Here is a 14646-nt window from a genome sequence, read left to right as displayed (position 1 = left end):
ATTATTATTAAATACCTCATTTCTGCACGTTCTTATATAAAATTGTATATTTCTATTTTACAATTAACATTTGATTAAGATTATTATAAAATTAGTGTATATAGTAATTTATTAATACCAATATATAACCTCGATAATGCACAAAAGTTTATATTTAACTTATAAAGAGAATTACATTCTGATATTAAATAAATATATTTTTATCGTATTAATCAGCTGATTAATCTTGAATACTTATACCAATTGATTAATTGAAATTTTTTTAATGAGCTACTTTGATTTTTGAACAGTAGAAATGTAATATACTTGTTTATACAGTTGTTAAGAAACAGTTCTGAAATTTGACGAGCATACAATAGTTACAAGATAAGAAATGAAAATGAATTCGTTGAATTATGTATTTTATATATATTTACACTACAATTTTGAAATTATTTTCATAAATCCCACTTTAAAAACGAGAGATTTCTTGAAGTTGTATTAATTAATTTTTATCTCTTTATATAGTTCTTTATACTTTCATGCTCTTGAAATTATAGATTCATTTCTTAACACTCAGGACCCTGAAATCAACATTCTTTTACTAATGGTACATGACTAGACTGCGGATTATATGCACTTATGAAACAAAAAATGGGTAGGTACAATTTAAAACAATAGAAAACTTAAAAGAATTTTACAGTGTTATTCAAATGATTTAAGGAAAAATTATTTTTATTTGACTCTCGCTTCTTATAATCGATCCAGGAAAGTTTTATTTTGTATAAAGATCCACAGTCTATACATGACATATACCATTTAGAGATATTACATAAAGATTCTTTCACTATTAAATTGGATAGTATATTTTATATACAGTAAAACCCCTGTAAAGGTTCGCGCCACCAAACCGTCTGTAAACCTTTACAGGGGTCCATTTGAAAGACATCTAGCTCTCCTGTAAACGCTTATGAGATATACTCATAGAGAAAAAAAGTAACATATATTGTTCTGAAAGAGTATCAATAAATCAAGCAATATGATCTATCTCAGGTAACAAGGAAATAATACGCGAACTCATTTATAATTAATAGCACGAGTCTGTACAGGGGCCTGACTGTAGCTAGTATCTCAATAATTTATTTTTTGGATTTTCGTTTTCATTTAAAATGACAATAAACTTGCAAATGCTAGTGTCGTTACTATACAAGCCTAATGAAGTTTTACTTTTAAAGTAATATATATGTGTATATATATAAATGTACTAGTACAGAAAATTAAGTAATTCTATACCATCTCTTATTAACGTAAAATATAAGAAGTTAGACTTCAAACAATTTATTTACGTTGTAAAACAAATTGCGCTTGTAGCATAAAAATTAAATTGTACAAATTTTTATAACAATTTGAACATTGCGTATTTTTTTATATTTTCAGCATTTATAAATTATGAAAAAATAAGCTTTTATATTTATGATGAAAGAATATTCTGTTCACACATATGCTCTTATATAAGAATATACATACACGCGTATAGAATATACATTAGCATATGTATATACTTATTGCAAGTTTACATTTTTTGTAATATCCTTTTTCCGTACTCTTTTGTTATCCAATACACAGCAATAGCATATTTATATTTCTTAGTATTAAACAGTGCTTTATTATAGAATCATGATCGTTCATTTCACTTTATTAACTAAATATATAATCTATTTTTTTTACTGAAACTTTAATCATTTGTATTTATATTAGTGTAGTGTTTTTTTAATAAATTAAATTTGTTACTTGTTACTGTGATACTTATTGCCATACAATTCACTTTACTTATTTAGTGATGCAGCAACAAGTAATATCATTAAGCACTCTCGTCTTGGAACTGTAAGTATGCATGTCACGTTTATTTTTCACACGTTTAAGAATATATAAAATAAATCTCCGCCTTAGGTATTACACTCAAATACACATTCAGTTTTAAATATATGTGTTATATAAGAATTGTAACTAATCCAAGAATGTTTTCTCAATGTATAAGTTTGTTTGCTCATTTGATTAATCAATTTTTCAACTTTTACGTTATAGTCGTGTTAAATATATTTCTCAAGTATAATATGAAAATAGATTTAAAAAAATTGAAATAAAGAGACACATCATCCTTTTTTTAAATATGTAGAGAGACTACGAAAAATTTGAAACTCGTAACTTCGAAAAACTCCTCTTGTGAAAGATTTTGCATATTTGTAGATGAAATAATTTTTAACTATACAAGTTCTCTTTAAAAAAATTCAATCTAATGCAATTCTTTTGAAAATTTGACAGAATAATGTAATGCAGTTTTTTCTTTTAAAATATGTGCGACATTAATAGATAGTTACATACATATGTATATATATATATATAAATATTTATATCTCTATATATTTATATATACGTATATAGGTATTTAAGTTCATTATTTACTTTCACCACATTGCACATTGAAGTCTAACGTTTGATCAGTCGAGTTCTTGTGCTGTATGTGAAGTTGAAGCTGCATTTCTCTGTTCATCGTCTGAATCTTCATCCTCTACATTATTAAAAAATGATTGTAAAAGAGAGCCGAACAGTCCCTGATTGCGTGGACGTGGCAATGGAATATTGAAAAACAATTGCCCTATTTTATCTAAGTACTGTCGATAACATGGATCTCTGTTTAGAGATATTTGATATTGTTGGCAAAGTACTGTGAATACAGCAAGTTTACCACTGAAAAAGAATAATTAGATAAATACGTAAATATATATAATATCTAGAAATTAATCATTTCTTTCATAAACTCACCTATCAATTGTTTTCAATAGAAAAAATAAAAAATTCAGTAATGGAAGAAGATATGGTGGACCACTGTTTATTTTTGGATGTTGTGAAGTATAAGAATTAAAAACTTCTTGAGCAGTTGCTTTGTTTTGTAAGCACAGGTATCTGAAAAGAATAAGTGTAGTATTATATAGACATAGATTTCATAGAGTTCTTAAATAATTAAGAATTTTATTTAATCCTTTGATTGTGATCCAAACACAAAACGTGCCAACAATATTGTAAAGAATATTAAGCACAAAGCATATGAGAATTACAGATCACAACCAGATAGACTAATTAATGTGTATTGTGAAGCTTTTGTGTTACAAAGTAAATATATCAACATTAATTACAGTCTAAACAATACAGCATTTACAGTCATTGTATTCAACGAATTCGAAATTAATAATATATATATGCTTACTGCAAAACTGCCTGAGCAATAAAAAGATCTACTTCATTTGTGTAACCGCGTCGCACATGATATTCAATAAGCATTTCCGCACATCCAGAACCATCTTCGCTATGTATGAAATGCTGTTTTGCCATTACATAATTTTTTTCTAAAACAGAGTATAATTAATTTCTCATAAGAAAATGTTATAGATATTATTCTTTTCCATGAATTACCTTTCCAAAATGTTACAGCTATCTTTTGATGTAAATCGGGATGACCTGTTTTATATTCTTTGTCTTTTATGCTCCATCGTAGGGCAGATTGTATAAATGTGTCTCTTTCAGGCGACGAAGGGCTCATTAAACTAAATAATTCTGTAATTTTGTCGAAACACCATGTTGAAGGTTTTGTTTTCGATTGTCTTAAGACATTTACAAATAAAATTCCTAAATCTGCTCCACTAGCATACTGCAATAAATAATACACTTCAATTTGTTTATTATCATAAAACATGTGTGCTACAAAAAAATGTATTATAATATATTAACATTCATATATGTATACATAAATATAAATATGAAATGCATGCTTTAATTGAATCATATCTAGAATATTCTTGAATTCTTGAATTCTTATTATTGAAAAAAACTGGTAAGTAGTATTACATCTTTTCTTGTAACAAAAATATGGTCAAAGTATACAATGTGTGACAACGATAGACAGTAAATTTAAAATACAGATCGTTCGAGAAAAAATTCGTAAAAAGTACTCGAAAACGAGTGAGGGCATATTAATTGAAGTGATTGTGTGTGTTTGAAAAAGATATCGATACAATTGATAAAATTAAACATAGTAAAGTGCATTACATACTTGTTCATGCTCTAATAAAATTTTCGATCCTGTAAACAGTAATCTCAAAAGTTCCGGATACTTATTCTGTCTAAGATATCTGGAAGAAGAGGTTAAGCAGTCACATCGACGATTTCACTAAAATAATTCTTTGACGATGTTGACGAATTATATTATTGGCTCACCTAGAATATAAAGTTCTATACATTTGATGAGCTTCATAAAAATTTTTCGAATTTATCGACGCTTCTAATTTTGCTAAAACTCGCTGAACACCGTGATTGTACTGCGAGGCCATGTTTACGCTCTTTGCAATATTTCTTGCCTCTACGTTTACAATTGGTACCATTGTCGAAAAAGCACTTTAAATTTAAATTTTCTTTCTCACAAAATGAATCGTGTCGGCAAACATAAATACGCAAAAAGATATTAACACATAATACGCAACGTGTTGTAAGTATAGACTGGTAGGTATAAACGTTGCAATTGTAAACATATATTATATCTGTATACATACATGTGTAATACATATACATAGATTTTAGTGATGATCTAATTTACTAATTTATATTTTTCATAATATTCATTCTTTTAATACTGACGGCGTATATATATATATATATATATATAAGGGGTTGTATTTATTTCTTGTATCTGCAATCAAAAAGATCACTTTTGCAGAAATAGGTGAGATTATGCTGGTTAAACATGCATGTTTCTCAAAAGCACGTTATCATCTGCATGTTTTACTGTCAGGAGCCACGTTTTTCCGACAGTACATATTACGAAAAATATCATGACAGATTTAGCAATTTAGCATTTAATTTGTATAACCTAAACATGATCTTTTATAAAAAAAATATTTTTTCCAAGTAGACATATATACGAATTTTATGCATAAATAATGCACGCATGTATTCCTTACCTTTGAGTCATATTTTATTGACAATTGAAATTATATACATATATATGTTGTGCGCAGGTGTACGCGATACACATATATACATGTATATATACATGTGCAAGAATAATATATATATATATATATATATATATGTGTATCGAAAAGTGTACATAATTCCAAGCAGCAATATATTTGAGAAAATTGCATAATCTATTGAGAAAAGCGTATATATATTTCAATCGAGGCGAGTCCCGATAACAAATCGATATCGTAATGCGTTAGTTTCGGTTGGAGAGAAAACATTGAAAAGCTGTCGGGCGATATCAATAGCAAAAAGTAAAATGTATTGATAAATGCGCAAAGTAGCGTCGCGTAAGCGCTGAAGTGTCGTAGGTGTAATGCATACATACGCAACGGAACGGATACGGTAAAAATCGTGAAGGCAATGCGCCCCTGGCGGCCACCAAGGTAAATAATCCTTGCGGAAATAATTATCGCGATTTATGTTATTTGCAAATGTGAGAAGAATCATTAATGAAGCTATGTCAAAGTAGCGGCGATTAGGATGATATACGGATCCTGTAGCGTTCCCGGTTACACTTCAAGTGAGTGAAAATCGTGTTTGGTGCGGGGTGAGTGTCTAAAACCTTTCATTCCCCCCGTTTTTAAAGGGGGGCGGTGGCTCGTATCAGTGTTTTTTTATCGTTTCTTTAGACGTCTTCATCCCGAAAATAACAATGGCCGGAGGATTCGAATATGCATGGACTTTTAAACTGCCAAGCTTGCTACCCTGGCAACCTACACGCATTTTCCTGATCCTTTTTTATTACATGTGTCAATTAGCATCGGTACGGCTACTGTACATTGTAATTCTTTTTTTTCCGATTATTTTTGTAGAAGTTAATTGCTGAAATTATAGAGAATTTTGTATAACTTTTTTTCTTACCATATATAAATGCTGACATATAATTGTCGTACATTTGTACCAACCAGTTTTTATTAACCCTTACGTAGCCAACCAAAATGTATAGATTATTTAACACTAAACCTACCACAAGGGGTCAAATGACCCATTTCAGATTTCTTATTTGACAATTGTTGAAATTGTAGAGGTGTTTTCATGGGAATTCATTGAATATACTTTTTGACTCCAGGATATATTATAGTAAAAATCGCATAAAATATAAATAAATTTAATCTTGTTATGTTTATAATACTATACACACCAGTCACTGTTGATGGTCGGTAGGTTTAGTGTTAAAACCTTTTGCATTTAACGGATCCGATACACCTTTGAAAACATTTCAGTAATGCTCTATGACTTTGAATATGACTTTGAAAGCAGTTACTTCTCACAAATTGTACTTACATTGTACATTGTGTATATGTACTATCCTTTTGTGTTTAACATATTAGCAGAAATTCTCATTGTAATACTATGAATTCATATATTGAATTGCAAATAATAGAGATTCTGAGAAGGTTTGTAATATTTTTAGAGGATCGTTAACAAGCTGTTGAAAGAAATTCAGTAAATGGGTACCCAGGTACCTGGTTGGCTACACAAGAGTTAATTCTTCTTGTTTGTATTATATATTTTATTTTTCTTGATTTTCAAGATTATTATTGTGTGCCTATTATACAGTAAATCACACACAAGTATTACACCTAAATTAAACGATTGTGTTTCTATAGCATGGACTTGGCAGAAACTATGAAAAATATAGTCGCCAAAGGTATGCAAACCGAAATGGGACCGCCAGGCGGAGGTTCTGGTTACCCTGGTACACCTAGTAGTGCCGGTTATGTTACAGAGAAGATGTACATGTTATTACAAGCATATCTTCAAAATAAAGGTTGGAATCCGAGCATTGAATTACTTCAATGTTTTTCTGAATTCAAGGATGCATCTATGATACCGAGCGGTGCTTATTTGCAGTAAGGATGCATAATTTAAAATTTTTTGTACAACTACATTTCCATTTTTGCTGGTAAAATTTCATATTTGTAAATGAGAGATGTTTTTGTAATGTATATTATAACGTGTAAACAGGATGATGGCATCGAGAATAGCTTTGGATTCTCAGGGTAGGCTAGTCCTTAGAGAAAATGGAAAGATAATATTACCCTATGAACATTTTGCAAATGCTGTGATGTTAAAGCACATGAATGGTCCACATGGTTTACATTTGGGCTTAGAAGGTACAGTTAGAGCTGTTATGGAATCGTACACTATTGGACGAGAATGTTTTGGTATGGAAAAAGATTTTATAATAGAAGTGGTACAAAATTGTCCAAACCCTGCGTGTCGTTATTATAAAAATCAATTGGAGCTAACTCAAAAAATGGGACATATGCCGCCGACGTATATACAAGATAACGAAACGACTGCTTCTCTTTTACGTAGTAGTTTTCCTCATAATACAGATTTTCAGGCAGTAAGCATAAACGCATTATGATTAATAGACTGTGGATCTTTATGCATTTGTCAAATTCCACAGAATATAGTATGATTTTTATTTATCTTCAATCTACGAATGATATTACCAATGAAAATAGGATTTTATCTGGTCCCACTTTCTTAAAATTTCTCTACAGAACTTGAAAATTGCATTAACATCCGCAGTGTAATGATTTATTTATACCAGTGGTTTCCAACCTGGGAAAAGCCAACATTTTTTAATAAAAGATTAGTTTGTAATATTCTGTTTCATTTTTGAAACTATAAAATAGTAGCATAGAGATTGGAAACCACTGATTTATACAGAATTACTTATCATTTTTCTTTGTAATCCAAAAATTTAATTGTACTCCATATTTGTATTATAGACCTTAAGTGGTGCTAATCCAAATACTCATATGGGAGCAGGATCTACTACAGATTTGTCAGAAATCAGAGGTGCTGGAAATCAAATAAATCTTCAACGTCCTCCAAGCCGTCCGTCATTAAATATTCCACATCGACCTGTATCACAAGAAAAGAAAGTTGCCACTGGAAAACAGCATTATGAATCTTTAGTACCTACTATTTCAATGACAGATCATAAATTAACAGATTTCTTAAGAACGAATTTGGATAATTTGGACAATCTCAGCCCTTTTGGTTTAGGTAACTTACAAGGAATAGGGAACGCAAATAAGGATTTGTTAGCTTTACATAACGGAGCTTGGCCTTTGGAAAATGAGAAAGGCTCTCGGTCATCTACAAATTCAGAAGGTAGTTAACGAATTACGGTGGTCACTTATAAATCTTAATGTATACAAGTGTAATCTATATTAACTAAACGTTATTTCGTAGGTGGACAAGAGAAAATAGTTAGGGCTTTTGCCGAGGTTATGAAAAATATGGCGCGAATGAAGGCTTGCGTACGTCCTGCGATGTGTAAACCTTATGGGAAACAATCTGAAGCTTTGCAAAAAAGTAAAAGAAAATATATAATTTATTAGTACTATTTTTGAACATGTCGTGTTGTTATTTTACTTATAACTGACGTATTGTTTCACGATGTATGGAAACTATATATTTCATTCTTTATTTTATTGTAGCACTGGTTGATACTATACAGCTGGTGCAATCATTGCGAAGTTTTCTGCCACCTCCGCAAATTCCTGTTTCAAGCTGGAAAAGCGAAGATAAACATCGATTAGATCATACGGGTACACCTTATCTCCCCCCATTGTAAGTATTTCTTATAGTTTGTATTATAAATATACCCTCGTTACATGACTAGAGATATCAAATAAAGAGTTATAATTTTTATGCAGAAAGGCTGGAGGTTTAGAAGAGTTATGCGAACAACGCAAGCTAGACTAAACAATGTCTTCGCTTTTTAAGTGTCAGACCAGGTTCTATCTTTGCGCTTTATGATGTCCTAGTCATGTGGTGTTTATGGGTTAGATGGGTGTTTTATATATTAAATCACCCGAAGGATTGCTCAAATGTTGTTGGCGTTTAGGACCTCAAAATACTAAGAGAAAAAAAATGAGTCATGCGTGGACTGTGATAAACGTGGGTAGTGAACAAAATTATATATAGTCAATCGAAACTCATACCATTATTTCTGATACAAAACAGCTTTATTTTGTTGCTATTATTTCTCTCATAAATCTCTGGAATCTGCCTATGGGGCTTGATTAGTAATAACGGTTTGGTAATTTTTTATAATTATCGGCCTTGTATTAAATAATTTGCAAACAAAAAGTGTTATTGAACAGCATTTATATTCTGTTATTATAGAATATTGTTTTAGTAAGTCACCATTTGTGTTCTAATAATTGATATATTGTAAAGATTATTTATAGACCGTAAATATTATTTATAGATTATAGAAGGTGTCTCGTAACTGAGTTCTATAATGTACAAGTATTTTTAACGTATTTCCATACGTTTAACATAGCTCTGTCTTTGAGCATAGCATAATACCACCCCAAATTGATTCATTCGATGCACTCCTTGTGCTGTTACATGGTAGCCTCTTCTATTCTTCTTCTGAGTAGTCCCAGGCACAGCAATAGCGTATTCCTTTGCCTATTTTGCACAACTTGGTGTTTGGCTCTTCCATAAAGTTGACAATAACTTTGTATCAGAGTACCATGACTATCTGGCTACCAACATTAAGTGCAGAAAGACCAAACGTGAGCTGTTAAGGCTGTTACGCCTTCTCATTTCTCGATAATGCAAAGATGGGGTTTTTCACCTGCATTAAATTCAGTTCCTCCTTCACTGATGGCTGTTAGTATCGAATGCAACGCATTGAGAACACATTGAGAAACGCGACCAAACATGATTTACTTCCCTCTCCACTAGCAGTAGGCATCGCTATATGCTATAATGAGGAAGCTAAACATTATCGTTCCCCTTCTCGCTTGAATTGTGTGCCGTTATGCTGTTAGTGTATGACAACTTAACTTTCTACCCTCGCCTCTTAAGCTCTACCCAGGTGATGTCAGTGTTTATTGGTATCACGAAGTACCGCATAATGCTGCGCTGATTATTAGCTGTAAGACCAATACGACCACAGCCCAGTCCTAACGTTGACCTAAAATTCATTAGTTCTTCACTAAACAGCATTTGCGAAAATATTATAATCTATACCCTTGATTACGAGAAACCTTGTATAAACGAACTTCATGCATATACTGAAAGTTCGAAGAAAGTTTTATAGTTGAATCTGTTTACATTTGAAATTGTTGGTAATTACATGTGGTTGAGGATACTTTATGTATTTACCTTAGTACATATAAATTTATGGTTATAATTCTTGTTATCTTTTGACTTCGTATTATATTACGCGTTGAATATCTTTTTTTTTCATTTCATTATACAGAGTGTACCACGAAAAAATGGGATCTTCTAAATAGGTGGTTTCAAAATCGACAACATATCGCAATAAACTGAATTTATCGCATACAAGAAAAATAAAATGATAGGTAAACATAATTTTCTAGGTGGCCCGTTCCTCGTTTAACACTCTGTATAATAATAAAAGCCATAATAGACTTTTCTAGTTGAACACTGAATTTGTGTATATACTTTTCCTTGAAACTGGTTATCGAACAAATTATTATTTATTTATAAAAATAGTGGGAACGTTTATACTGTTGTTACGTCTAATATTATTCGATAAAAAAAAAGATGAAACATGTTGAGATTTGTAATAATGAATAAGTTCCATAGGCAGAAATAGCAACATATGGGGTGCGTGTCAATAAAAAAAAACCAATTTGTTTTCAAGTATATGTTAACGAAGTACTTGCGTGAACAAATTACATTACTAGGGGAATCTTTACAGTGTGACTTGAACTGATGCTCAAAATTTTCTCCTCGCGTGCTAATATTACTTAAAGAAATGAAAAACGAGATTACCTCTGGGAAAACCGCGAGTGCGTGATAAAAGAAAAGAAAAAAAGATTATTATGTGTTATCTCATTGACGCCTTTTGATAAAATGCATTTTATTTCGGTTGTGAAGCTAAAAGAAATCGTTTTAAATTCAATTGTTATGCGCATATCTGCGACGGTGAAATGTTTCCTTCCTGCTCGATACTATCAAGTTACGGACTGTATGTTTTTGAATATAAACAATAAATTCGCGTACCGAGTGTGTAAAAGCGGACGAATGCACGAATCCCGTTTATACACGGGTTCGAAGAGTGTAAAGTTTCGGCTATAAAATAGCAAACTTTTATATGGACATGTGCGAATGTGTGTGTGTGGGTGTTTGTGTTGAACTCTCTTTCTACAGGATGTAGATCAAGAAAAGAAAAAGAGAAACTTGGATTTAGACGGTTGGCTATATACTCGCTGAGTCACGAAGAAATCGGAAACCAATCATTCTTGCGAATAATATAGAACGGTACAGTAATTTGTACAAGAACAATGTTTCATTCGATTCAGTGAGTGATGTACGCCTTCTACGTTTGAAATCCTTCTTGAACGTTTTGTGTAAATGTATTTGTTATAAGCTCGTGTATATTTATTTGATACATCAGCAACAATTACGACGACGAATTGTTAACAGGATTCAGATTTTCATAGTATTTTCATTCATACCTGTGTACATATCACTATCAAGCAAAAGTCTATTTTGCATTATTCTTCTTTCTGTTTTGGAAAGGCGTTGTATATATACATGCATTTTCTCATTCATAGAGTAAGCGTATTTTGGAAGATATATTGAATTTGAGAAATTGACTGCGTGGGGCTGATCGAAAAGAAGCTTACGATCTTTATTTTTATAAATAGAAAGTATTTAATTGATATTCTACGTTGCACGAAATTAGAGGCAAGGTTCGAAGACTTCAATACCAACTACCAACGCATTTAACTTCTAAGATTCGCAGTTTTTTTAAGTTTCGCCTTAAATAAACTCCAAAAAAAAAGAAAAGAAATTACAAAGTTTATTTATGAGCAGCATAAAAAGTTGTGTTTGAAAAAAATATGATTGATTGAAGGATTATATTAACGAATTGCGAGTTTCGCAAAGATAATGTAACAAGTTGGCGATTTAACGTTACGAGTAGTTATAGTCAAGAAATTCCGATATCGATACAAGTCAATAAGAATTGCGTGTTAAAATTAAGTGAAATTTACACTTGGATAGTATTCCAAAGCGTGATGTTCGTTCGACTTGGGTAAAGTGCATTATTAATTTTATACATAGAGGATGAATTATGCTTGGTATCTGCGAACGAAACTACACAGGTATCTTATGCATTGAGTCGTCTCGTTTTTCTCGCATATGGAGTTTTATATAATAATTTATATACTCGGCGCACCGTTTGAATGTCAGGGAAATTTGAGTCCTGTGCGCTCCGTATTTTTGTTATTTACTGTATCTTAAGGTAAGACTACAGCAATATCGTCTAGTAATTTCACGATTACCAGTTATACACCAAAGTGTATTTACAGCAACTAAACAGACTTATTTCATCTAGTAGCTATATAAAACTAATGCAAATGTACTAACATTTGCTCAGCCGTCGAAATATCGATGTAATTAAGCATATCTATGACTAAGTCGCTACACACAAACGGTTTCCTTTCGTTTGACTAAATGAGATATCTCGTTTACTTTATAAGAGATTCTGAAAATGTCTAACAACGATATTATTTGAAAGAGAAAGATTTCTCGAGATTGTAAGGTTGCTAAAAAATCATCGAAGTGCAATAGTTTCTAGTTATCTCGTGCATGCTCGATTTGATAACAGATAAACCTTGTGTTCTCTTTATACAAACAACAATACATATTGGCAATGAAAATTTGTCACTCTATTCAACCCTTTAGCTACTACATGCAACCCTTAGCGATTTCCCTTGAATCTTTCAACCCTCCCAGGCTCGTAGTGTTTAAATATTTTTGAAGATAACGACGACAATCGTTATACGTTGCGATTCTCAAATGACAATTCTGAAAAGAAGAATATTTTACATGCATTCTGTGAATACCTTTAGTAAAGATCAGCGAAATTTGGGTATATATCTTAAAACGAAAAATATAAGACTTTGTAATAGGCCTAATAGGGAGATGTGGATTTACTGCTAGAGATCAGCGCATCTCGACAAAGTATGTTTTAAACCAGTGGTTTTCAAAGTTTGTCGATTTACGGGACCTTCGAAATTACAAAGAAACTTCTGTGGGGGATGAAAAGAAAATCATTGTTTCATTACATTTTTCTTTTATTGAACAATTTCGATACAAGTTGAGTAAGATTAATCACTAATTTATTCATTCCTGCTACACACGTAAGTTTAATGACTGAGATGTGCTAGCATTGTTTGATATAAAACGTCAGGCTCTAGTGATGTCTGTAAGCGCATTTCATATTCGGCATCTACTCCATTTCTGAACTTCGTACTCACAAAAGAAATAAAAGAAAAATGATTATGTATTAACTATTTCGAAATTGTAGCTTTGCGAGTTAATTCCTTTGAAAATTTTAAGCACACAGTTTGAAGACCACTGTTCTAAACTATATTTAAAAGAGATCGAGTACGAGTCCGAATGGTACTAAATATCGCTGCCGCCTATGGAGTCATGAAAACGACCATTAAAGCTGTCCGAGGGTTAAGATATTATCTTGACGGTTATCGTAGGAGACACTTTCTTCGTTTGATTTTTAGAAACTATTTACGCAATAACAAATGCTAATGTTTTAATAGACTATTCGGTATAAACATAGCTGACTATGAAGCAGCAGACAACGGCAGTACTGCTAGCACACGCGAATTTCGTGCGTTCAGCGGCTGAGCTATCCGTAGATCGATGTGGCTAAGGCAGCAAGCTCCAATAGCTAAAGGGTTAACGAAATACTTACAATCTCGCGATGTCTCGAATGGTACGCGTTCGATGACGATAAAACCTTGCTATACTTTCTCCGGGTGTTTTTCCGGTGAGTCATCGAGCGCCACAGAGGTATATCAGTTGGTCAAGTTAAACGGAATATTCTGTAAATGTGAAAGGAAGATGAGGGAGCACGGAAACTAAGTCTGACAAAGGTACAAAGCCAAGTCTGAAGTGAGATAAAAAAAAACTAAAACTAAGCACGCGACATATAAGATCGTACGTAAATCAATGTTCAGAATATGTTTCCGAGTTTTATTGCTCTCGCGTCGTATTTATACCACAAGACCATGTACATGTTTTCTGCACCGACATTCGACAGTAAGATGGTTGTAAATTGTGCACCGTTGTTGTTCATTCGTCGCTTGCGAATGAACAGTTTAAATGATATGATACACCAAACGCTAACCGCTGTATCTGCAAATTAAGCTCGTTGTCGCTTGCCAGTATTGCTCTCTTCTGTATTCTCGCATAATTCTCATTCATGACAGCAATCATTAAAAGTTTTTACAAGTGTGACTTGCCTGTGTGTCACATTACCGATCATGACCCGCCTGTTCGACCGTCTCCTCGCCTTCTGGCATCCCAGCACCGGTGTCCGTCCATTCGGAAGCCGAGTATCGCCAAGTGTCCTAAAACCTTCTGACGTGTCAGATCTTCGAAAAATTATCGTCAGAGCTGGGTGAAAATTACAGCAACACACATATTAATTTGTCACACTGAAATACTCGATGCAACACAGCTCAGCTAAAGCAATACATACTTACTTTCATTTGCGAACCGAAAATTTAAATATACTTTATCTTATACGATCTGAAGCGTGAAATAAAATAA

The 14646-nt window shown here is 32.2% G+C and overlaps 3 protein-coding genes across 7 annotated transcripts in view; 1 reads left to right on the top strand and 2 right to left on the bottom strand.

Annotated features, from left to right (window-relative positions):
• Positions 1-593: 593 nt before the first annotated feature.
• Positions 594-4642, bottom strand: LOC143214302 (Golgi to ER traffic protein 4 homolog). Its single transcript, XM_076435169.1, has 6 exons — positions 4252-4642; positions 4088-4166; positions 3451-3685; positions 3245-3383; positions 2803-2943; positions 594-2727 (listed from the first exon to the last, which is right to left on the bottom strand). The coding sequence occupies exons 1-6, from the start codon at positions 4413-4415 to the stop codon at positions 2478-2480; spliced, it is 1008 nt and encodes a 335-aa protein (XP_076291284.1). The 5' UTR covers positions 4416-4642; the 3' UTR covers positions 594-2477.
• A 452-nt stretch (positions 4643-5094) lies between these two features.
• Positions 5095-14331, top strand: LOC143214293 (uncharacterized). 4 transcript variants are annotated; one of them, XM_076435141.1, is made up of 8 exons: positions 5095-5438; positions 5525-5575; positions 6666-6908; positions 7024-7408; positions 7800-8187; positions 8269-8391; positions 8517-8649; positions 8736-14331. In XM_076435141.1, exons 3-8 carry the CDS (start codon positions 6667-6669, stop codon positions 8782-8784), a joined length of 1320 nt encoding a protein of 439 aa, XP_076291256.1. In that variant the 5' UTR covers positions 5095-5438; positions 5525-5575; position 6666; the 3' UTR covers positions 8785-14331. The 4 variants fall into 4 exon arrangements, with proteins under 4 accessions (XP_076291256.1, XP_076291255.1, XP_076291253.1 ...); XM_076435140.1 differs by having other exon boundaries at positions 5525-5602; XM_076435138.1 differs by having other exon boundaries at positions 5095-5602.
• The window catches only part of LOC143214297 (protein-L-histidine N-pros-methyltransferase), a 26128-nt gene continuing 24609 nt past the window's right edge, over positions 13128-14646 (bottom strand). Inside the window, exons 5-6 of one of the 2 annotated variants that reach the window (XM_076435152.1) lie at positions 14337-14444; positions 13128-13916 (exon numbers count right to left, since the gene is read on the bottom strand). In XM_076435152.1, the coding sequence (XP_076291267.1) occupies positions 14349-14444 (96 nt within the window). In that variant the 3' untranslated portion in view covers positions 13128-13916; positions 14337-14348. Of the gene's footprint in view, positions 13917-14055; positions 14445-14646 lie in introns of those variants that run through there. The other variant, XM_076435151.1, reaches the window with a different exon arrangement.

Source organism: Lasioglossum baleicum, chromosome 12 (assembly GCF_051020765.1).
Source record: "Lasioglossum baleicum chromosome 12, iyLasBale1, whole genome shotgun sequence".
Classification (NCBI taxonomy): Eukaryota; Metazoa; Arthropoda; class Insecta; order Hymenoptera; family Halictidae; genus Lasioglossum; species Lasioglossum baleicum.
Note: the sequence above shows the minus strand (reverse complement) of the source record. Positions and strands in the feature narration are given on the sequence as shown.

Coding starts and splice junctions, on each gene's coding strand:
- LOC143214302 (XM_076435169.1), bottom strand. CDS start 4,415: ATGGTACCAATTGTAAACGTAGAGGCAAGAAATATTGCAAAGAGCGTA. Junction 3,686..4,087: donor TTTTATTAGAGCATGAACAA/GTATGTAATGCA, acceptor TATTTATTGCAG/TATGCTAGTGGAGCAGATTT. Junction 3,384..3,450: donor AGCTGTAACATTTTGGAAAG/GTAATTCATGGA, acceptor ACTCTGTTTTAG/AAAAAAATTATGTAATGGCA.
- LOC143214293 (XM_076435141.1), top strand. CDS start 6,667: ATGGACTTGGCAGAAACTATGAAAAATATAGTCGCCAAAGGTATGCAA. Junction 7,409..7,799: donor ATAATACAGATTTTCAGGCA/GTAAGCATAAAC, acceptor TTTGTATTATAG/ACCTTAAGTGGTGCTAATCC. Junction 8,188..8,268: donor GTCATCTACAAATTCAGAAG/GTAGTTAACGAA, acceptor GTTATTTCGTAG/GTGGACAAGAGAAAATAGTT.